We start from the raw sequence: 24,190 nt of genomic DNA on the forward strand, positions 1-24,190 counted from the left end.
ACAGGCGCCCAAACCACTCGGCCACGACTGGCCTTCAGCTTTGAGAGATCTCACGACTGGCTCTAGCATTCCTCTGTGTCACTCTAACGTTTCTTTTTGCGGGGTCTTTACGCAGCGCGCCGGCGAAGGCGAGTTCCTGTGGAGCCCGTGGACGCAGGGCGTGGTTCTGGGCGCCTTCTTCTATGGCTACGCAGCCACCCAGCTACCCGGAGGCTGGCTCGCCGCCCGAGCTGGAGGCAAGTGGCCATTCGGACTGGGCCTTCTGGGCACCACACTAGGGTCCCTCGCAACACCGGCAGCCGCCCGGGCTTTTCCCGAATCCTCCGGTGCCGGGGCCCTGGTCGCCGTCAGAGTGCTCGAGGGGCTCGGAGAGGTACGTCTTTTCATCGTAGCCCATTTTTACTGCTTTCTTCATTCATTCTACTAGCACGTATTCATTTGTGCATGACTTAGTACATGTTTTTAACTGGGTCACTGCGGAAGCTCGGGAAGTAAGTACAGCATTTTAAAAGTAAGGTAAATCAGTGCTGAACACGGCGCGTTGTGTGTTACAGTGTTTTGTGTGTCGTATTCTACTTTTCGTCCCGACTGCTGCTCTGGTTTACCTTTCTTTGAGACGCTGTTTTCTACATTTGGCAGATCAGGTGAACAGCAGCAAAGGATTGCACAGAGCGGTAAAGCTCAAAATGATTGCTGGGCAATGAGCTTTTTCTTCAATGTCTCACTTAGCTTTTTTGCCCTTAAAGTTTCCTCCAGTACTATAAAATGATGGCATATCTATCATCTGTTCACTTGTCAACCAGCGTGGCACATTGCGATTTCCCGAAGTCATGCGTGACGACACTGTATGCTCTCCAATCACTTGACGCTCTGTTACGCCGATGCCATAGCCGATTCTACAGACGCGGGCAACATGCCTTTATAAATAGTTAAATGGCGGTCTAATTAAAGTGTAGTTAGGCTTAAATGGCGGATGTACGAAGGGTAATCTGGAAAACAAGGTCAAGTTGACATACGGTTATGCCAACTTGATTATGCCAAATTATAGCCCGTGTGACAATTCCGTGTGGGGGGATCTCCGCTTCCCTGTTAAACCCTTCTCCCTGCTTATGCCCGTCCGCTTGGCGATCGCATTTTTGGTGGGGCAAATGTAATCGGTTACTTAGTGTGTATAGCTTGTACGAGACCACATGCTTACCATCTACACGGCGCCTGTTGCATGCTTGGTGCAGGGCGTCACGTACCCGGCCATGTTCAGCATGGTGGCCCAGTGGGCTCCGCCGCACGAGCGGGGCTCACTTCTTGCCGTGGCTTACGTAGGCGCCAACGTAGGCGCTATTCTGGCCATGCCGCTGACGGCCGCTTTGTGCGACTCCATGGGATGGGAAGCCGCCTTTTACGTCTTCGGTGAGTGACTCGCATACAGGCATTATGGGCATTGGTGATGTATAGGACCTCCCGGGCTTTTCGCAATAAAATCGAACAAATGCCCGCATATCACTGAATATGAACAGGTCATTATTGGTGCACTGAAAATAGTGGTTGGTACGTGAGGTAAAATAAAGTGGGGCTGTGAAGGACCACCCATTTACTCTAAAAACAAACACGGCCATTATTCAGTAGAAATCAACGCATTCGTAAGTACGCAGCTTGTTTATCAGCGGCCTGTACTGCGGTGGTGGCAGAACCGTGAAAATGCGCCTTCGGTTATAGATTGTTCACAAGCAAAGGCTCGCGTCATGATCGAAAGATACCGCGCAGCAGGGGAACTGGAAAAAGCGCCCTCGTAATAACATTTAGTGCCAGCAACAGCCCCTTCTGACTCACTATATATACACTTGGATCCGCCATGGCCAACAACACCGCGACATGCCAGCGCGGTTTACCGGTCTACTCCGAAAAGAATACTTAATATTACTTAATATTCTATGCTCATATTTCTACCAGAAAACTGCTCATTGTGCTTGTTGCTCCGAGCGGCCGTTAGTGTTAGCAACATTTCCACATAAGCACCTGCAGTTTCATTATCTGAAGTCTGCAGATGTTCAAGCGTGAATATTGAGTTATCTCATTCTTTTTTTTTTTTACTTTGACCTGTTCATGCTCCTTTTCATTCAAATTCCACGCAGTCAGAACTTTTCCGCGCTTCAGCGTGCAATCATGATGAACGTCCGCGTTTTGATATGGAGGGCGGAAAAATTGGCAGCTGACTATGCCACATAAAAACACATTAAGAAAACACCATCCAATTTAGATTCTTGATAATAAAAGTAACATTTGACGCTTTTTGCTATTTTATTGGTGTTTGTCGATTCATAATTGGTGTATGTTGTGTTTTATTTTTTGCTGAACTGTAGTTAATAAATTTCCCGTCACGAGACTAGAACCCGTCTCGTCTGTCCTGGAAATGATTTCTTGTTCACGCTTTTCAAGAGGATGTCGGTGTTGCGTAGGCGATGGGATGCGCGCCCGAAAACTGTCTTGACGCCCCATAAACTGCCTATGAAATGCTGCGGCCATGGTGAAATTGGTACTCGCATTTACTTCGTTGTCAACATTTTCTGGTTTGTGAATAAGCTTCGTTTTCAGCTTGATTGGCCGTTAGAACTCAGCAAGCCATCGGTAGAGGTCGCATTAGGTCATCAGTCCTCGATTAGTGTAAAACAATAGATTGATGCCCAACAAATCAGAGTGGTCTCGTCTCAGCCAGCATTCGCCGTACACGCAGGCATGGTGGGCTGCGTGTACTTCGTGCTCTATTCATGGCGCGTCAAGAGCACCCCCGAGCAAGATCCATGGATCAGCGACGCCGAGTGGGACTACATCTCCCGCGGACGGGCCGCCATGCCTCTGCCACCTCTGCAGGTGCGTCCTCCGGGCCGAATCTTGGGCAGTGTGCACAAGGGTTACCGGTTGGGTGAGCAGGTACTTGTAATACCCGACGCAATGTATGGGGCACGAACAAGAATCACGTTCTGAGATTTGTGTTTAAAGAGAAATTTATCGTAGCGTAGACGTATTTAGCTTAAAGGTAACCAACTGCCTATGCGCAGCAGCCAATCCTTTTCACAACTTTGCCAGTACGTACACGCAAAAGGGGCCCGGCAAATCTGCATACAACTACTCTTGTACGTCTCCGGTATGCTACATCTCTCTGATAACAAGTCTCGCAATGGATGACGAGCTGTTTCTCAGCACTATGGTTCTCTCGCATGTTCTTTCTTTGTACTTGTCGATTCCGCGTGCTGCACTGTACGCTACTCATTTCTGTGCACTAATAATCTATGGCAACACATTTTTAGGCTTTGAACATGCTACGGAGAACCTCCATGCATATTGAGGCGCCCCTGTGGGATGCATTGAGAGTTCTACGCAGTGGTTGCATATCTACTGCAGGCACGATTAAGGCTAACTATTGCCAGTTCTAGTCGTTAAACAAAGAAAATGTGCTAAAACGTAAAGCCTGTAGACAAAGAATTTTTGGAACTTCAAGAATTATTTAATCGGTTTTATGTAGACATCTTAAGATCTGTCCTTGTGAGCCGTGAAAGGTGCTGAATATGCTGATAAATTTACAATTCTCGAGCACCGCTTTCCATATGTTTAACTTATATGCCGATGCCATGACTTGCTCAGGAGAGGTTCCATATCCTGTTGCTTCAAGTGCTTGAACATTTTTGACCACTGCAGGCCAAGGCCGCTGAGGCTGCTGGCTTGGACTTGCTGGACAGCAAGGAGGCCTCCACTCCGTGGCTGCCCCTGCTGACGTCTGTGCCTCTGTGGGCGCTGACAGCATCCCGTTTTGCCTGCCTCTGGGGACAATTCACCGTGCTCACGAGTCTGCCCACGTACCTGGCCGCAGTGCTCCGCATGCCATTAGCTAAGGTGCGTACTCACAAGTACTCTGACAAACAGTGCACAACGATGTAGGAAGGCGGGCCGAAAAGCGATCGCAATGTTTTGCCATGTTTTAGTGCATCGCCACTGTAAATCCTGGAATTGCTCTGTGTACAGCATCTCGGAAAACGCTTTCTTGCTGAGGTGAAGAAGTTATTTTAAATAAACAAGACTACCTATTTAGTACGCCACCACTGACTATCTGGCTCGCCTCCCGGAACTTCGGCCTTCGAAATGTCCTCGACACCTTCGTATCATCTGTGCCACGTTGTGGTGCTTTTGAGCTTCGCAGACAACTATGGAGGCGTCGCGCGCTGGAATCAATGCCTTGGCTACGTTTCCTTGGCGCTCTCAGAGAGCCTTGGAAGAGTTAAACCGCAGCAAACCTTATAGAACCATGCTTAATCGAGCTTCCTCTCAGTGAACCAAGTTATGTATATGAGCTTAACTTAGCTTAGGAACACAACAAAACCAAGCATATCAAAGTCTTCGCTTCTAAAGCTGGGTTTAGCCGAGCCAGAGCAAAGCCATTTCATTCATGTTTGTTTCTTGAAGAGAAAGCCACAGAACTGCTACCTTACCGAGTACCAGGCGTAAATAATGTGATATGCTACTAAGCGGACACGGCATGGGGACAGCATTAAGGCATGGCCTGAGAAGAACAATCTACGACAGAGAGAGAGAGAGAGAGTGTGCTATCAATGTTCTGATTCCACATGGTGTTGCAAGTCATTCAAAGCCCACGGTATATGTGTTCTATTACTTCAGATAAAGAATATCGTTAGCTCAGCAACGGGAAGTGAGCTTAGCTTTTTTATGCGTGATATACACCTAAAAACGTTTCTAAAATTATGCTGACGGCAATTCTTGAAGTAGCCATCATCGCATCATCGAAAATAGCATTTACTTGAGAGTACAATAAATTTGAAGTGTTCAAAAAAGGTTTTCGATTTTTTGCTCTCATGCGTCACTGTCGGACGCCTTATGTATACCTGCCACTGCAAAATGCAAAATCACTTTTCTACTTCAGAGGCATACCTTCTAGAACGGACTGAAGTCATACCTCCTAGAACGGCATACAAATTTTGAGAGGCGCTTTAAATATTTGCTCTGATTTCTGTACTACAAGAAACACAAACTACCCGAACTTCGGGTCTTGTTGTAATCTCTTGTATGTGCGGATGTGTATGTAATAGACAATTCAGCGCCAGAAGTTTTCAGATGCATCTAACAAACTAGCAAGCACGAAAGTTCTACAGAGCGAGTGACGCCCATCCTTATCACAGCGTCAGTAGACGCATTCTAAACGCGCAAGTATGTGCAGGTGCGCCCTTTGAGGTACACAGTTAAACGAATATCTTCACTCACAGATCAGTAATGAGTCGCACTGCTTTCGGGCACCCCTCGGAATATTCTATGAATTGATATCTCGGAATGGGGTTTTCCACAATGCGAGACACCATGAAGGGCAGTGACAAGAGATATCTTCGATTTTACGTGATTGCTCATAAGGGGAAATCTCCAGAAAAATGCCTGGCATATAAAGTGGCATAGTAGTATGTAAGACGTCAGCGTATTGGTTTCCATACAGCCACTGTAACAGAGCAGGAGTGTGCACTCCAGGTTGAGATGCATGTGCAAGATGTCATCATACACGTCACTGCAATTGTGCTATGAAACCCTCTCCCTCGTTTGTGCGACAGAGTGGCCTCGTCAACGCGGCCATGTTCGGCGCCCAGAGCGCAGGCATGCTCGCCGGAGGACTGCTCAGTGACCGACTCCGTCGCAAGGGACACCTCTCCACTACGACCATCAGGAAACTCTTCCAGACCGCCGGTGAGCCTATCTTGGGCGCAGCCAAACTTTCTTTTATGTTGGGAACGCTGCGAAACGATATACGATCACGTGAAATGAAACGCAGCGCTCCTGTACTTCTTTCTTCATGCAGTTCTGCTTTTCTGCAAATATTTTAGATTAAAACTATAGAGCAACACGCAAAAAAAAAAAAAAGACATTCTATTTAAGTGTCAAGAATAGCCAATACTAAAGTCCCTCAATACTCGTAATTGTCACGAAACTCCCACCGAATTCCGGGGACAAAACTTCCGCGAGGGGTGCCACCGCCGATGGAGGGGCCGCGAGCGGCGGGCTGCCCCGGCTGCGTTTGGTACGGCTACGCTTAGTGACCCTGCTTTCACGTTCATGTAATTATTTTGAATTTTTATTAGTGTGTGCAAACGCGAAATTTAAAATGAGGTCTCCGCTCCATATCTGCAATTGTAATCTGCTTACGTAAGAAGCTGGAAAATCAGGAAATAACAAATGGGCCTCGAAAGGCTGGGCGCGTCTGGCGAAAACGCACAAAGCACGAATATTAAAGGCGTCTCCCTCTCTCCAACCAGGCAGGAGTATTGGAAGAGGAGAATGAGGAGCTCAACTTTATGGGTCATGTGGTGGGGGTTATGTGAACTACTAGCGTTTAGGCCAGAATCCTGGCCATGTGTTTAGCAGAGCTACGCGCAGATTTGAAGCTGTTTGAAGCCTTCGCTTTGGAAATATTTTTTTTCTTCCAAATTATTCAGGGGATGATTTAGCTTTGGTTTGATTTGTGGGGTTTAACGTCCCAAAGCGACTCAGACTATGAGAGACGCCGTAGTGGAGGACTCCGGAAATTTCGACCACCTGGGGTTCTTTAACGTGCACTGACATCGCACAGCACACGGGCACCTTGCTTTTCGCCTTCACCGGAAAGCGGCCGTCGAGGCCGGGATTCGATCCCGCGTCCTTGGGAACAGTAGTCGAGTGCCGTAACCACTGCAGGGTGTGGAGCTAGCAAAACTATTATCTTTAACCATGACTGATAGTCGTGATGATAACTTATGACAGTTTGTCATATGCAACATAGCATTACTCAGCACTTCAATAAGTAGCGTACTGTAAGGAGTGGAGTTAAAAGCGTTATGTGTAATCATGACTTTTAACCATGGCTCGTGACTCGCTTTTCTTAACAGATATTTACTAAAATCTGCGACTGGTGTAAGGCAATCGTACTCGCTAAAAGCTATCCGGTGATATATGCAGATGTAGATTAAAGTGCAGTTGTTAATTATAATGAATGTATGAATAAAACTAGCAATCAGCACAAAGCTCAATTTTATTCACAATTAACTTTTAACGTCACCTAATTAGGATCTGCAAATTATCAAATGCAATTATACCAGCGTCAGCTATTTGATGATATACGAACATTTTGTATCATGACTTTCATTCTTATTCTCAATTAACTAATTAAATACTATAAAGTTCGGACTTAAAATAACTTTATTGCAATTATACTCTACATAATCTATCCACTGATATAACACTTGTGTCTATTATACTCAACATAAAACGCAGTTACTATGGATGATTTCTGTGCGCACATTCTGGCATTCTGAACAAGTAATAAAAATAAATGCGCCAGCGAATGATACTTCCCAGTAAGACCTGCCCTCCTACTTTAATTACAACGCTGTGATCTTCTCCAGAAAACACGTAAGGTGTCTAATTAGATAATGCGGCCAATTCTCATTTTACCTCAGGCCGCATATGCGAAGCTAGGCCCATTATGGCGGCCCGCCAAGCTTTACGGCCGTTTTTGGCCAATATAGGCAACACTGGCACGAGATATCACCGCCTTATGTCGGGCGCCGTGGCGCAACGTTTATTGTCCCTAGATTAACCATGCAGAAGTTAATTGAGCACTTTTCCTGAAATGGCATAACATTGGGGCTGTGGTGTTTAAGTCGCTCACCGCACGTGATTCGGCCTCTCTGTGTAAGAGCAAAACCTTGTCTTCGCCGGCACAAGGTCTATCTCGGTGTCACTACACAAGCCTCCGCTAATCGGCGTGCTTTGTCCTTCAGCCCTGACCGGTTCAGGATTCCTGTTGGCGCTGGTGCCATCGGCCGGTTGCAACCAAGCGCTGGTCGCGTGGCTGCTGGTGCTCGCCATGGGAGTCTATGGCCTGGCCGCGGGTGGAGCCACGCCTGCACTCGTCGACATGGCACCCGCACACGCTGGTACGTAGCTCTCTTCATTCCATGTTCTTCCAATCTATTTAACAGTCCTTATGGGACATCAGCCGAATTGATGCGAAAAAAGTGCAATACCCAATTTATTGTAGCCGCAGCTCTACTAGTTACCACACAACAACACCAACGCAAAAAAATTTAACAGGGCAGAGGAACACAAAATGACAGGACGGGCGCTGTCCTGGCATTTCGTTTTGTGTTTCTTTGCCCACGCTTTTCTTTTTTTACGCTGACCTTTTTATGTGCTAAGTATGAACCAACTGGCCCAAGCAGCTATTTTTATCTACTAGTTACTTTTCTCAAGGTCAGGTTTTCTGCAATCCAAGGGCGCCTGAGCCATAGTTTTAAAATGGCAATGCAGCTTGGCCGTCGCAAACAATTACACCACGCTACCAAAATAAGACCATCCGAAGTGACTACACTACAGTTGCATAACAACAACGGAGGCTTCGCGGCGCTGTTCAAGTGCGGCAGTTCAGACCTATACGTTCGTTTCGCTGTTTATATCCGTCTGGCGGGCATTGATGTTCGGTCCCTTGTATCATCATTTGTATAAAATCATGGGCCAGCCGTCTGTCGCAGAAGTACCGGTGTTTTATCAAACGACTCTGCGCGTCACGGAGCACAAAACTGCTACTTGAATGGAAGCCTAGCCACCGTGTGGAATTTACATAGGAAACCTTTGCCGTCGCAAATCATGCCTCCGAGGATCTTCACATGCCCGTTGCGGCCGAACCGTTGTCGCAGGACGTCCCGGATAATCTCAAGAGGTTTTGCACTGTACACATTCCTATATAAAATTGGCTCGCAGTGTTTTTTTTTTCGAATATAACGAAGCAGTATACCGGATATAGACCTTTTTAGTTTCGATGCCTGGGTGCAGCCATCGTAGTTTGATGGTGGCGCCCCGTATGAGCCAAACTGGGAAAGTCCACTCCGGCTCCTCTTGACGCCATCTTGGGCTGCGCTGTTCGTGTTGATGCTGCGGTGCACTAGTGTAAAAGTGCTGTTTTGCGGTGCTCGTGAAAGCTATCCGACACCTTGGTGCTATTTGTGCTTTGTTTGAGCGTATACCATCCGTTTGGCATGGCTGCAGCTTTTGGAAACAGCACTAGCGGCCGGAGTGACTGCGAAGGACTGCGCTTCACTTCCGCAGTGAGGGTGTATCCGTTGTATCTTTCACGATACATGTATTTTCAATTATATTTTATAATCGCAATCGTAACTGCACATACAAACACACAGCGAATGAACCGTACGGGCAGCTACCGAACGCGGAATGCAGATATTACGAAAGATGCTTTCCAGTTATCGCCGCATTGATTTGACGTGAAGTGCGACCCATTTCGATATACGATTGATCTGTCGTGCTTCAACAATGTATACTTTCAAGTTAAACCACGGTTCAAGACCAGCACATAAAAGAAGTAATGTCTAAAGTACCATCCATTGGCGATTTTATGCAGCACCATGTTCATCCTGCAGCGCAACAACATCGTATATCCCCGTCCTGTACATCTTAGCAGCATCGTTTGCACGACGTATTGTTGAGCAAAACGTTGAAAAACTTGCACTCTCAGCTGCACCATGAACGAAGACGACAAATTCGCAGAACGTACAGCAACGCTTACGAAAGCGCCGCCGCCCGCCGGCGCGACGGACTACGGCACTCTCGTCAAGCGCTACACCCTAGTCGTCGCTAGCCCTAAATTGTTTCGCATCGAAGGCACATCCGACGGCGCTTTGTAATTGCTCAGCGCTAGAGTAAATGGTCTCTCATAGAACTGCCTTACTGCCGATCCCATAGTATCAGTAAAAGAAAGATGTAAATATCGGTGACGCCTTAGCAGCGGAGCCAGTGTGCAGACAATGACCAACGCCGCACCAGCGGCAAGGTGTTGCGTAATTTATTTGTTTTGTAATTATCAATAACACGGTATGAATCAGAAATCCGCAAGAAAGGTTTTTTTTTTTTTTGGCTTTTGGCTTATTGCTTAAATGAACAGATTTTAGCACGCTGTTCTTGCGCTGGCGGAAGAGATCCACCGTATCGTTGGCGCGGAGGGCTTGGGGGAGGCATGGCCTGCCCGGCGTGCGTGGTTACTAAGGCGTAGGAAGTGAAATGGGCATCATATTCGTGAGTCCGTCATTGGTACTAAATCTATCTGGCTTACATAAAATGTTCATAGGCGAAATTAATCAGGATAGACTGAAAAGCGGCGAAGCAGAAACATATGACAGCCTAACTCGGACTGTCGATGCATGCTTCCCGCATACGCTCTCGGCAATCATCTTGCGATTTTTTTTATTGTTTGTGCATTCCAGGATCACGCATTGCTGCCCAGAATACATTACCGCTAAAATGGGCGTTAATAAAGGTATATAAGTCTCTCAAACTACAATATACCGAGGTGCAGGGCCGCTCTGCAATGCATGAAGCCTGCGAATGCACAGCTCACTCGGTACTGGCAACGATGGGCCGGCGCAAAGAATCTGGTTAGAGAGTATTTTCCTCCTCTCCTGCTTGCTCTCGGTAAAACGGTCTATAACGGAGATGGATATACACCGTGTCATCCGGATATAGCTACGGTATGCCACATTAGTGCAGAATCCATTCCCTAGATGGAGGTACATTTATTACAACGGATGACATTGGCTAGGGTGTACATTTTGAAGCACGCAATACACGCTTTGTTACAGCATTTCTAAATCAGTTTATGCAACGAGAAAAAGCAACGTAGATGTTTAGAGTTAGCTCTCGATAATCGATTCCTGCCTCTGCGGGGGCTCATGTTTTCCCGATCTGCAGTCTATTCCGACCTGGTTCTGATCATATTCCATTTCTATTCGGCATCGTGGCTTTGATTTCTTTCTACGGAGCCATTCCTTCTCCCACTTTCCACATCTCCGCTCACAAGTGAGTGGAGAATTTGACACTTTCATCCTGTCACGGTTAGCAGGTGTAGGAGCCGGCTTCACACCATTCATGAAATGGAATCATATTTGCTTGCACTTCTAAAGACACAAGGGACATTAAAAAGAACACATATGAGCAGGATCTGTCATGTTCATATGTGTTCTTTCTAATGTTCTAAAATCGCTCGAGAAACACTGAACACGGACTAAACGAGCAAACATTCAAGACCAACACTCACGGTAGGCCTCCAAAACCTTTCATCACCGGTGAAACGCAACAATTGTATTTCTCAAATCTATTATGCCGGCTCAGTCAACAACGTATTGGATATGGGATATACAGAAGATGCCTCAGCCGATCCGTGACCAGGGACTTTCAGTAGCCTTTGCTGAATCACGTGACTTCCACCACGCTTTGTCGTGCAGCTCGGATAGGGAGCGCTTCCATAAGCTTTCCTTGATCCATGCTTCATACACTGTAAGCAAAAAAAAAAAAAAAATCTCAATAGGGAGTACATTGCTTATCCTCTAGTCCAGACCCCAAAAAAGGGTTATTTGAACTCTATGTTAGAAGGTTGTTTTATTTACTTTCTATTTAAAGGATGTATTTGAAAGCAAAGGGGTCTAAATTTCCACACCTTTCTTACTGTATTGTTTTATGTGTGTTGAGAGTTTTTTTACAATGCTCTGGAAGTTTTTAGGAATAACATGGGCAACATTTAATGCTAATTTCGGGTTATTGAGCCTACTGGAGTGTTATTTTTACATAATTTTGGAGTTTTATGGTAAGCGTGGTGTGGAGCTTTACAGGCCAGCAGATGCAGCGTAGAGCTTTGCCTACACCATTATATGGTGCATGGGTCCTGTTTCAGTGCTTCATTGAAAAACATCCAGTGGTTTCACTGTTTGAAAGGAAAAGCATTACTTGCAGTGGGAAATATTTTATTGCTTCAAACATGTGAGCATGAATCAAAATGAAGTGTACAGAGTAATTAAATGTTTTTCTCCCCGCAACCAATTGTCTCGAGGCGACGACTCAGACCGTGATCAATCAAAAGATAGTTTATATCTTACCTCATATATATCAATACTGGCCACATTGAAGCCTACCTATTGCGCCAGAACTTAAAGCAGCAGATGAACGAATTTGCCCACTAAGGATGCACATAGCGCAGAAAGTTAAAAAGTTTAGGGCGGGGGAAAGAAAGATTGGAGCTGGAATATAGAAGATAACAGCATGGCACATGGAATGCCTGAAATCTGGCTGCCTTCTTGAAGCTAATTTTTTCTTCACTAAAACATTGTTTTTGTCTGCTCAGTTGTAAATCAGTGCTCGTAAAGCGAAATAACACTTTTCCAGCTAATTTGACCCTCAAGTTTTTTTTTAAATAATTTTAGAAGACATTCTTCTGCCGCATTGTCACACAAAGTTGATAGAAAATTAGAAACATTTGCATTCTTTTTTCAAGTAATTTATTATTGCTTCATCAGTTCTTTTACCTTCGAGTTGTGATTGCCATATCTTTACAAATCTTTGATGTGTAGCAAAATAGATGTATCTTTCATTATTCACTTTTGAACAGTAACATTGCAGCGCTTACAAGATAAGCGGATAGAACTCAAGTCTTCGGTGACCACCACACAGAATTCCTCTGTAACAGAAAGTACTAACTACATAAAAACTAGGAGGAGGAGGAGGAAGATGAGGAGGAAAGGCAGGGAGGTTAAACAGAAACACAAAGCATCATATCGAATCGAATTATGAGGAGAAAAATTTCGATGACTTGGGCTTGCTTGGTATAACCAAACTGATCTATTTTCCTCTTCAGCGGAGCAATGCACTTGCCGCGTAAAATAGCCTTTAGTTACCAAATGCAAGTTTTGTTGGCTGCGTCCTACATAACTGACTGCACCTAGAGAACGTTTTTTCCTTTATTGCGCTACTGTTTCAGTATTTGGCCCCATTACCATCATTTTATAACTGAAGTAAAAGTATGCAACTCCTTCATGTTTACTCTAATATTAATTGAATGGCGAGCTACCCTCGTTTTAACTCCGTATGGGTGGAGTGAACATTTCCACACATGGACTTAAAAGGGTGGCGTCAACCAACTATGCTCCCTTTCTGGTTGATACATTTTTTTTATTGTATGGACGCCACAAACGTCGGACTGTTTTCACCTTCATGGCACTTCGAGCTCTCTTACATTAAACCAAACGGAATCGTCCACTGTTGGGGTGAACGCACTAACGCGTGACCGCATTTTTTTTTTAATTTTCAATACGGACCATTCGGGCATACGTCGAAGTAAAGAGGCAAAGTTTCACAGAAGCAAACAGAGATGAAAGTTCGTGTTGAGTTTAATTTACAGTGTTTAACGCCTCGAGGCGACTCGTGCTATGGGAGACGCCGTAGTGGAAGGCTCTGAAAATGTTACCACGTGGGGCTCTTAAACATGCATTGACTCAAGCCGTACAGAGGAAGCCTTGCTTTCATCATCGTCTAAAGGTGGCCGCCACTTCCAGGATCGAACCCACATTATTGGGGTCAGCGGTCGAGTGCCCTAACCATTTAGCCACCGCGGCGGAACAGCTGGAGGTGGCCTCCGTTTCGTCGGCCACAGTTAGCTTCGATGAGCGGTTGCCGACAAATCCAATGTGTCTCAGAAAAGCGCTACCAGGCGCTCACGTGTTTCCTCTAGCAACGTACGATCCAGTAACGTGTGTGACGAAAGGGATTAGGCTATGCGGTCTGCTGTTCCTAGATACTTATAGCATACGAAAATATCAGTAAGGCAATGAGAACCCTGGCTCTCCCCTTTTGACATTCAGGTCCTTATGGGTGTCATAGGGGCTCCACTATGCTTTGCTTGATCACTCTTAGCAAAAACAGTGCTCACAAATTTTCCCATTAATGTCCTTGGCTTCTTGTACTTCTGCACATTTTTTATTGCTCACCTGCCAAAGGTCACTACACTTAGTCAAGTGTGCTGCTGCCGTTTCGTAGTATTCCTTCACAGATACTGTTCATCATCGAATAAATTTAAAGATGGCAATCAATACAGCGACTCAGACTCTTGGTCTTTCGCTCATTGTTGCTCCCTTTTTTAGGGAATGTATGTGATGATCGTGATCATTTTAAAACCTTGCGCCTCTTACCGTGCGCTCTTTTCTGCAGAGTGTGTTATAGTAGCGATGAATAGGGTAACTGCAGATACATACTACTTTCGCGCATGACAGAACATCCCGTGTTGTGTTAGGGACAGAAGGAGGCAAGCCATTAGGCATAGGCGCAGTATATTTTAGCACAGAGGATAACTTCCGCCATGAGTGCTTCTTACCATCTGAGTCATCCACCTTGTTCTTATCACTGTGTCTTTCCTCAGGCATCCTCTACGGCATCGCGGGTACTGTGTCCAACGCTTCCGGATTCCTGGCACCGCTAATTGTCGGCATGGTAACCTCACCAGCGGTGAGTACAGCTCCCGCTATGCTTATATTGTGTTCGTCACTTTTTCTTCTCAGAGAAGCATACACTTAGGCACCATTGATGTACGATGTTTTCCTAGCTGTGGCATGCATCGGTATAGCCAAAGTTCCTCCTCACAACGCCAAATTTTTTCCGGTATATGCGGTTTTCAATACTAGGTTGAAACTAATAAACCTAGTTAAATTGGTACTAGGAATCGTTAGCAACATGAATATGACGCAGGGTCTGAACTCGGGGAGGCTTTGTACCAGAACAAGGTTACTCTTCGTGCGTTACCCGAAGGCTGCATGCAGAGACAGGACGGCAAATCCGAACGGCTAGTGTGTTGGGGATGTGCTTTGTAGTTTAGGGGAGCTTATCAGAACAGATTCTTTACTTTTTCCAACATCCATATAACAGCTTGTGCACCGTCTCGATGCAGCCGAGCCTGGATAATTGGGCCACCGTTTTCTACCTTACGTGCGGCATCTACCTGCTGGGGGCCCTGGCTTTCTTGGCCTTCGGATCCGCTGAGGTGCAACCGTGGGCGCAGCCTCCGATACACGAAACGGTGGCCTCCCACATCGAGCACCAGGCAGACAACGCTCACCGCTTTGACCTCACCACCAGCTTCGCAGAGAGCTTTCACATGTTCTGATTGAGGAGCCGTGTCATGCACCGGTGCACGCGTGTCAAACCACGATAACCACTTGAACTCTTGCTCACGTATGGTGGACCTTTTTATGGATTTCATGGAAATTTATGGGGTGACCAGCGAATGCGTCGGCAAGCCGAGGTGGTCCACAAACACCCGATAGCCGTGCTTCCGTCGGCATCGTTTTCCATCTCTTGGCTGACGTTGGCATCCAGCTTGGAGAGATTTTCCCTACCACTGGCTATAAACCGTGTCCTTAATTTCCCTCGTTCGAGACTCTGGGGATATTTCTTTCTGCAGGTGCAAGAAAGAACGACCCGACATGGCTCGGACGACGAAAACACTTCGCGAACTTTTCTCAGTGCAGCGAAGTATACGCGACACTTGAGCTTATTTATAAGGATGTTCGAATCTCATCTCTGAACTGAGACATTGTAGCTTCGGGGTTGGGGATTACTGTGCGCGTTACGCATAAACACAAGAATGGACGTTTCAGGCCTCACGTAGTTCGCGCCTCTGCTTCGTGGTATAATGCACATAAGAGGCTCTCATAAGTCGTATTACTCTTCCCAGTCGTTTTATTTTCAACCATTATTTTGTTTACTACACAAGCACGCAGTTGTACTGTCCGCGTCCCTCTGCACTCTACTGCCTGGGTCACATCTTTATTGCTGTACTTCTATTTTACCTGCTCCCCCACAACTTTTAATAAAAATTATTTTCTGCGAGAAACATATTCGTTGTTGCTTGCCCGCGACTTTTTTCACTGGTCAACAAACCATCCTTCAATTAAAAAGCTTTCGATGCATAAAATATCTAACACGGTAGCTGTACTGCTTCTTTTGTGCTACATGAACAACTTCCCATTTGATATTACCAGATGTGTTAGCCTGTGTCGAGAAGAATTATATATGTGTGTGATATTTGCTGCAAACGACGTTGTTTCTACATATAGCTGCTCCGCAATGCATAGTATCTTACGCACCTGGTCACAACGCTGTCGTAGTAGAAAGGCCAAGCAAATAGCTGGCCAAACGAGATAAACAGATAGCCGTTTCTTCTCATGTTGTGACTCTCTGTTATTCAGCTACACACGTGCGACACGCCAGCGAAAGTTTGGTTAGAAAACGAAAACTTTTCTTTCGCGGAGATCACAAATATTTAATTATTAATTACAAAAGTCGAGAAACCTGAATGGATGCCAGTTTTGATCGAGCTGGCTAACCTAAAACGTGTATAAAACACAGTGCAGCCTTATTTTAGAGCGAAAGCACTATTTCACAAGGTCTGAATGTGCGTCAATTGACCGTGAGTGTGACAATGCCAAGGCAACGAGCAACAGCTCATGCGTAGTCAAGCGCCAACTGCACTGAGGGCCCAAAAGAGGTTGCACAAAGGAATGTGGGGCGGGGACCGCGGACGTCCCCACCGGACTTTAATAGGTATGTCGACGGACGGTGGCGAAAATCCGCTCCATTACGCCTCGGGAAAGGGGTGATTATCAGATACCCAGACAACATGAATATCTTACTCGTGTCGCTCGTGTGACATTGAGAGCGACTCGGCCCCGACGCGATGCGACTAAACGTTGATGAGACTGGCATCTTGCTGTGCACCATGGTTGCTTGCGTAGGCGCACAGCGCAATTGCCAAGACACGCCAGACCACACCAGGATGACGAGTGAACCGGGTCCTTCTACTGTCCTGGCTGAAGAAGCACGCCGTGTTTGGCGGGCTGAGTTGGAACGGGAGAGAAGACGCCGTAAACGTGAACACGTTGCCTGATGTTTGCATATCCTAGAGCGTAACCACTTCGAAATTTAGAGAAAAAAATATACCAACCAAAATCTAGACTGAATTAAACGTGACTTCGCACGTCTGACTTGGTTTATTCTTAGTTGAAACCTTGCTAATGTTTTACCACACGGTAATCAGCATCGTCAACAGGAAATAAGAAAAAAAAAAAAACAGCGATATGATTGCGCTCTCACGCCTGCACCAGGGAAGCTGATCTGTTTGTTCTTGCATGGGTTCGAAACCCAGTGGCCGTAATGTTTTTCGTTCTGTCTATTGAAAGTTCGTGGAAACACGCTCTGTCCATAAATCTTGTCCACGTCACTCGCAAGCCAATAAATGCTTTCGCTTTAAATTTGCAGCAGCCAAGGATATTTTGTTGCCTTAGTCAGGTAAAGCTCGCAGACATGTCACCAAAACAACATCAATCACCAAAATAATGAACTCCTGGACATAGAATGCCTGCATCATTCCCGTGTAACTAATGTTTCTGGCACAACATTATAAGAAAAAAAAAAAACATTTTTGCTTTGGATACGACTGCATGGAGAACTTCAGCACCGTTTTAAGGTGGGTAAGCTTTGTAGCTGTGGTTTCAGTGCCTTTTGCTATGAGAATAAAGTATATGCTAAGCCTTCATTATAGTTCGTCTGAAACGAAAAGGGGGAGGGGTGTTGACTAGGAAACCCGGTGCTTTCGGAAATAAAAGGAAAACCGGCGCCTTAGTTTGAAATTATTTATGTTGAAATTGGAAGCATATATGTCATGTCATTCTATGTGTAATTTTCTTGGTGTGGAAAAAAAAAAAACAATTGAAGTGCCAAAAAACAATATTGACAGATCGACAGAATACGAACCTTCTTACGAAAATGTTGGAACAGCTCCTATATGTGGTAAGATCTTGCGTTTACATGGCTCCCACGTTTGCGGTGCACGTAGCAGACGAACTGTCAGTCCTGCTCCGAAAGTGTGTTCCAACGTGGTTACGACGGCTCGCGTGCACATTCCATGTGACGCTTACAGTCCTCCTGCATCGAAAAAAATGCCAGTAATTGTCACACACGGAAGCTGCATGAACATTCGTCGTAAACAATCACCATTTAAGGTGGGCACATGCGCTGGTTTTTGCTGCTTGAGCCAAGGTACGCGAAAAAGGCGCAGTGACGAATATTGTTGGTGGATTCAGTTTCTCGTATTCTGGAATGAAATCTCGGACAGCGGTAACAGCCCTTCAGCGAATCTAGAAAGTCGCCTGTGGTTCAAGAACACTAAAGGGGAATTAAGAGGACGTTACCATACGTCTGCGGCGGGTCAACGGTGCTCCTAAATTTCTATGGAGGACGTATCTATGCACACCCCTTGATTTGAATCTCTTCTGGATATGTGGCCAGGACGTGGCGCTTCATAGTTTAACTATGGGGTCACCTGCGAACGTTTTGGACGAGGTACGTCCTGAACACGCAAGAAGGGCACTAATTAAAACTTCCCCAAAGCTGTACTTATGAATTGATATGTAATCTCGTCTTATATTGGCACTTGAAATGACTCCTTGTGGCATGCATTTTGTTTCCCGGGGTTGTCGCGGCCACCCTGATGATAGCCTTTTTTTCCTTGTAGACATGCTGGAAATCTACGCTTGCGTCAAAGGACGATAATTCAAGCTCGCCGCTTAGATCGGCAACCTGCCAGTTTAACTCGGTCACTGCACCGTACGCACACTGTCTTCACAGATGTCAACCTGAAAACAGACGCGACATGGATGAAGCTCGGACTACCTAGTATACTGGCTACACACTCGCATGTCGACTTTGTCAACAGGCACAGCGCACACTGCAAAAATGAAGCATCACCATGCACTTCACCCAGTTGCACAGCTGGCATAACCTTACCGTAAAAAAACGTTGGTTGTGGGTTAGCTCTGGTTAGCCCTAGTGGAATTGTGAAAGCAACGGCTGCATGGCTACGCTTGTGGTTGTAGCTTGTGGTTAAGCGTTTGGTCTAGCTCTATTGTATAGACAAGACAAACTGTTCAGGTAACGACTAAGCTTTTATTCTTTATACCAGTGGTGATGCTACGATGATCAGTGAAGTATTGGGACTTGGTTTCCACTCTGCTTACGACGTGCTCTGTATCTGCCGAAGCTCTCTGCAAAAAAAAGTCCAAACTTCCCCAATGTGTGCTAGTTTGAGGTTGGTGCTGGCTCGACTTGATTAGAAACCGCTCCTCTGCAACTTGAACGAAGACGGAGCTCTTGTCTTTATTAAAGTCTCCCGTCACGACAACCAACTCATTTTCGGTTCTACTATGCATTCCGGTAGCCAGAAGGTCCAACGCAGTTTCAACCCTGGACTGGGGAGATATATACACTTTGTTACTACGACCCACGTCTCGCACACAGTCAGAATTGGCGCGCATAGATTGCGCACCTCCACCAGTGACACGTAGCCGTTTGGACTCGTAGCTAGAAGGTTGGTTTTAATTGGGGGTTAACCAAGGAGCACCAGACAGCATGCCGAGAACACCGAGAGACGGTCGGCATCCAACTTCAGCTTCTTCGCACCGAACGACACGAGGCCAAGTCCGCTTCTTCACGTCGGTGCACGACACTCGCGATGAGCAGCCGCCCAGCGGCTGCTGTTGAAACCAAGCCTTTAACCAAGTCGTATGAACGTGTCTTAGTGGCCTATAGGGGTACGTGAATGCCAGGCTCCTGGCCGGCTGATTCTGACATAACCGTCCCATGTAAAACGAGACATCCAAGTTGGCAGCTCCTGCTATTTTCGGCTACGGCATACAAGCATACATGACGAGCTGAGCTGGCTGGCGTAGTGTTGCTTTCGCAAAAAAAAAGAATAAAAAAAAATCTCTAATGTGGTAACAATAAGGGTTGTAAATTCTTACTCATCGATTTCACGGACGCGCTGACGTCACTTACCATTACCTACACTTCGAGTCGGCCCACGGCGTCGTTCGACCCGTTTCTCGACCTCGGATCTCGAACTCTGGTTAACCCTAGTTGAATTACGATAGCAAGGACGAACGCTTATTTTGCCTGCTACATTATTCCCCTATCACGCACCATCAGTGTAAGGTGCTAAATTATTGCGGACACTTAAGCTCATTCTTTAAGAGTATGACGCGAGAGCGTAAGCTACCAGCCCACATACAAATGAAAAGGGTTCAATGCTGCCGAACTGAATGTGAAGCGAAGGCATTACCTTCTCTTCTACACATGGGAGTGATCACATATCAACGTACATATGAATCAGGTGGTTTGCACCTGCCACTTCACCTCGTGTGCAATACACAGACTGGCCCGCCTTTAGGGCAGCGGTGGAGACTTCGATCGTGGACCTCCAGTCACCATCTTAAATAGAGGGACTGATTAGTTTCTCTCTCAGTGAGAACACTCGCTATGTTAGTGTGCCGGTGTTAGTGTCCAGCATCGACGTGGAATTCGAGCGGCTTCGTGCTATCCGTCGGCGGGCTGAAAGGAAGTACAGAAGAACGAAATCCGCGCAAGATCTCGCACTTTCTCGCCGAGCTAAACGACAAGTTTTGCGCCACCTGTAGAGGTTAGGACGACAACGTTGGAGACAGTTCTGCTCATCACTGGATCCCCGTAAGCCCCTGTCGCGTATCTGGCATGTTGAGAGAAGCTTGCGCACACCTCCCCGAGAAAGGCACCCTTTTCGTTCTCTGGCCCTTTACCAACGCAGCAATGAAGTTGACGTAGCTGAAGATTTTTGTAAAGTGGTTGTGGGCACAAACCAGGCACAGCTACCAATTTCAGAGGTTTTTGCACCACCTTCGCCGAATGATCAATACGACGTGCCCTTTACAATAGCTGAATTAGACGCCGCTCTTGCTCCTTGTCGGCATTCATCTGCACCTGGTCCTGACGGGATTATTTATACTTATTCAACCTTATCAAACCTAGGCAAGGATGGTAGAACTGCACTACTTAATTATTTCAATGACATATGGGCTTCTAGTACTGTTCCTGAACACTGGAAAATTAGCCGCCTGGTTGCTCTTTTGAAGCCTGGAAAGCCTCCTCTCGAACTCACCTTATACCGGCCGGTTGCCCTAGCAAGCTGTGTTGGAAGAGTTACGGAGCGCATGGTGCTGACAAGACTTGAATGGTATCTAGAGAGTAATGATCTTTATCCGAATATGATGACTGGATTTCGCCGCGGACGCTCTTCCATTGACAGCGTAATCGACCTTGTGGCCACAGTAGAACACGAAAAGCGTCACCGTCGACTAGTAGCTGCTGCATTTTTAGATATAAAGGGAGCTTACGACAACGTCCTCCATGAAGCCATTATTGATGGACATGACGACGTGGGAATTGGTGGCCGGCTGTACTTATGCATTGTAAGCTATCTCAGCGGCCGCTCTGTTTACATGACTACGCCTGAAGGAGATACTACCCGCTTTCAGATCAGTCGTGGAGTTCCACAGGGAGGAGTTCTCAGCCCAACTTTATTTAACGTTGCGCTAATTGGCCTGGTGAGTGAACTGCCAACTAACATCCACATAAGTGCATATGCTGACGACATTTGCATCTGGGCCTCTGGCTCGACGCGTCCACAACTACGTGCGAGACTGCAACGAGCTGTGTCATTAACATCGATGTACTTACGGCGTCAAGGTTTATTTTTAGCGGCAGAAAAGTGTGCAGTGATCACGTTTAGGGGAAAATGTGTCAGCCGCTACCCGATTACCCTTCATGGAGTCGTAATACCACACGTCTCCCGGCACAGATTCTTGGGAGTAATTGTTGACCACCGACTATCTTGGTCGAAACATATTGCTATGGTGAAGAAAAGGCTAATTAATATCTGCCATGTACTTCGTTACATAGCTGGCATCAAATGGGGTCCAACTGAGCGCTCCTTAATACGGCTTTACGAGGCTCTGTTTGTTGGCTACATCCGGTACAGTCTCCCAGTACTCTCTAGTATGAGCATTTCCTGCTTGCGGACTTTAGAGAGCGTGCAAGCGCAGGCACTGAAAATATGCCTTGGACTGCCCAGATGCACCTCTAACAAAGGCACAATTGAAGAGGCACACGCTCGCCCAATGTCCATATACTTGTCACACGAACCACTTCGTGTATATTTACGAGCACTTACAAGACACCGTTTTCACCCACTCAGCAAGATTCTGGATGAGAGGCCGGACTGCAGTTTTACAAGTGCATTCTGCTGCCATCAGTCGCAAGTACCGACAGGATATGCCCTCCCATATCGTCTCACCCAACCACCATTGACGATGGATAAACTTTTGGTGCACCTTCGTGTTCCCGGAATACTAAAGAAATCAATGGTACCAATAAGTGGACTCAAACAACTTACTCTGGCACACATCTGGTCAGAATACCCAATTATATTCACGTATACACCGATGGATCTGTGCCAGCACAGGCATCCGCTGCGGCTGTGGTCATACCAGCTCAGAAAACGACTCTGTATTTCCTTTTGGGGCATACCTACATCAACCGCTGCCGAACTTGTAGCCATTCGGGAATCTATTCGCTATATATGTGGGGAACCACCTCAAAAATGGTGTATATTCACGGACTCGAAGACTGCATTACAAATTTTGGAAAACTTCTCACGCCACACTGCCTATCAGTCCCTGGCACTAAACATTATGGAGCTCATCTCATCTGCCCAGGTGCAAGGCCACATGATAATGTTTCAATGGATCCCTGCCCCCTGCGGCCTCCATGGGAATGAGCCGGCCGATGTTGAAGCGAAAAGCGCCCTCATCAATGGCTTCCAAACAGCTGTGCCGTTTTCAAGAGCGGATACGACGTGTCTTCTAAAGAGTTGTATGAATATTGCTACAGCAGCTTACTGGGCTCAACCAGACGCCCGACACATCCGTCTAAGAAGGCTCGATCGAACATTTAAATTTAATGTTCCGCGTGATATTCCGCGTCATCAGGCATGCTTGATACATAGACTTCGTTTAAACGTGGCTTTCACGCGCAAGTACTTACATTAATTTGGACAGATGGACTCACCGGAATGTTCAACTTTTGGCATTCCCAGAGACTGTGGACCATGTATTATTGGTGTGCCCAGAGTATGCGAACGAAAGAAATGTGCTAGCTGCTTCCTTGAAGCGTTTAGACAAGAGGTCTCTGTCGGAGGAACTGCTGCTGGGCGCTTGGCAGGACAAGGGGAAGGGCGTCCAGGCAGTGCGTGCTCTTTGCCGTTATTTGAGCGCCAGCGGACTTGATTCGCGCTTGTAAAGCAAGCTGCTGTGTCTGTATATATATTTCATATGCCTTCTCCCACAACGTCACTCATCATGACCTTCTTTCTTCTCTCCTTCCCCTTCCCCTGTGCAGAGTAGCAGGCCAGATTTGAATTATTCGGACCAACCTCTCTGCCTTTTCCTTTCAATAAATAGCCTTCTATTCTTCTTCGTCATTTTCTGCCTTGATATATGGCACACACCCACGAAGGGGGATTGGCCAGGGTTCAGTGCGGGCTGCCAAATGTCCTACACAAACTTAATTAGTGCATTAAAGTAATTGTCAATTAAAGAAAAACATAAAATTTAAGATCACAAAATTGATCGAAAGGAAAAAATACGAAGCAAAAATTTGGAAGTTTGTAAATTTGGAATACAATTAACAAGGGAATATGCCCGTAGCTCTGATGTAGTTATGTAAGTACTGACAAATTTGAGGCAACGCAAATCCTTTCGCTTTCGCACCGAAGGAGAGTAGAAGCCGGACCGACAGCGTATATCGAAAGCGTGAAATTGCAGTTTCTAAATGCACCCTGCTCTGATGTGAAAACCATCGGCAAGCGAGTAGGAAGTAATCGATATTTTCAATCTCACCGCAAGGTTTGTGGGGCTGATCCCGCAACTACATATATAAAGATTTAGGCGAGGAATCCTGCATCTCATGAGATTCATCGTTACCTCACACTGCCGTGATTTACATGAACGAACTTTCCATGAGTACATGAGATGCTGCTATTCGGCTGTAGATAGCAAGGGATCATTGCATGAAACGGCTAGGTATTGACAACGCTGAAAACGGGACAATCCAAAAATGGTGATATTAAGGATGATATTAGGGATAGTATAACCATGGTGACAGAAAATCCTAGAATTATGACACCCGTTTTCGACTTGCATATTTTGTTCTTCCAATGGTTTAATAAATATACAAATTTGGTGCATTAGTTATTAGATGGTTCATTGTTGCTCGAATTTTAGCATTTCGAATATTCTAGGAGCAGGCGCTTTGGTGCAAGGACCGCTCGTTCGGAAGCCTAAAGCGTGATATCTACGACGATTCATCACCGTACGAATTCACGCTATCTAATCAACATCTCTAAGACTCGTCTGAA

At 46.1% G+C, this 24,190-nt stretch overlaps 1 protein-coding gene across 1 annotated transcript in view; it reads left to right on the forward strand.

The window, feature by feature from the left end:
- The window catches only part of LOC146192260 (sialin-like), a 70,098-nt gene extending 54,269 nt beyond the window's left edge, over positions 1 to 15,829 (forward strand). Inside the window, exons 3-10 of the mRNA XM_084602416.1 lie at positions 116 to 373; positions 1,233 to 1,407; positions 2,729 to 2,865; positions 3,691 to 3,885; positions 5,601 to 5,733; positions 7,803 to 7,958; positions 14,273 to 14,358; positions 14,798 to 15,829. Of these exons, the coding sequence (XP_084458542.1) occupies positions 116 to 373; positions 1,233 to 1,407; positions 2,729 to 2,865; positions 3,691 to 3,885; positions 5,601 to 5,733; positions 7,803 to 7,958; positions 14,273 to 14,358; positions 14,798 to 15,013 (1,356 nt within the window). The 3' untranslated portion in view covers positions 15,014 to 15,829. The remainder of the gene's footprint in view (positions 1 to 115; positions 374 to 1,232; positions 1,408 to 2,728; positions 2,866 to 3,690; positions 3,886 to 5,600; positions 5,734 to 7,802; positions 7,959 to 14,272; positions 14,359 to 14,797) is intronic.
- The last annotated feature ends 8,361 nt before the right edge of the window (positions 15,830 to 24,190 follow it).

The sequence above is a fragment of the Amblyomma maculatum genome, chromosome 4 (assembly GCF_055883805.1).
Source record: "Amblyomma maculatum isolate TAMU_Amacu chromosome 4, ASM5588380v1, whole genome shotgun sequence".
Taxonomy (NCBI): Eukaryota; Metazoa; Arthropoda; class Arachnida; order Ixodida; family Ixodidae; genus Amblyomma; species Amblyomma maculatum.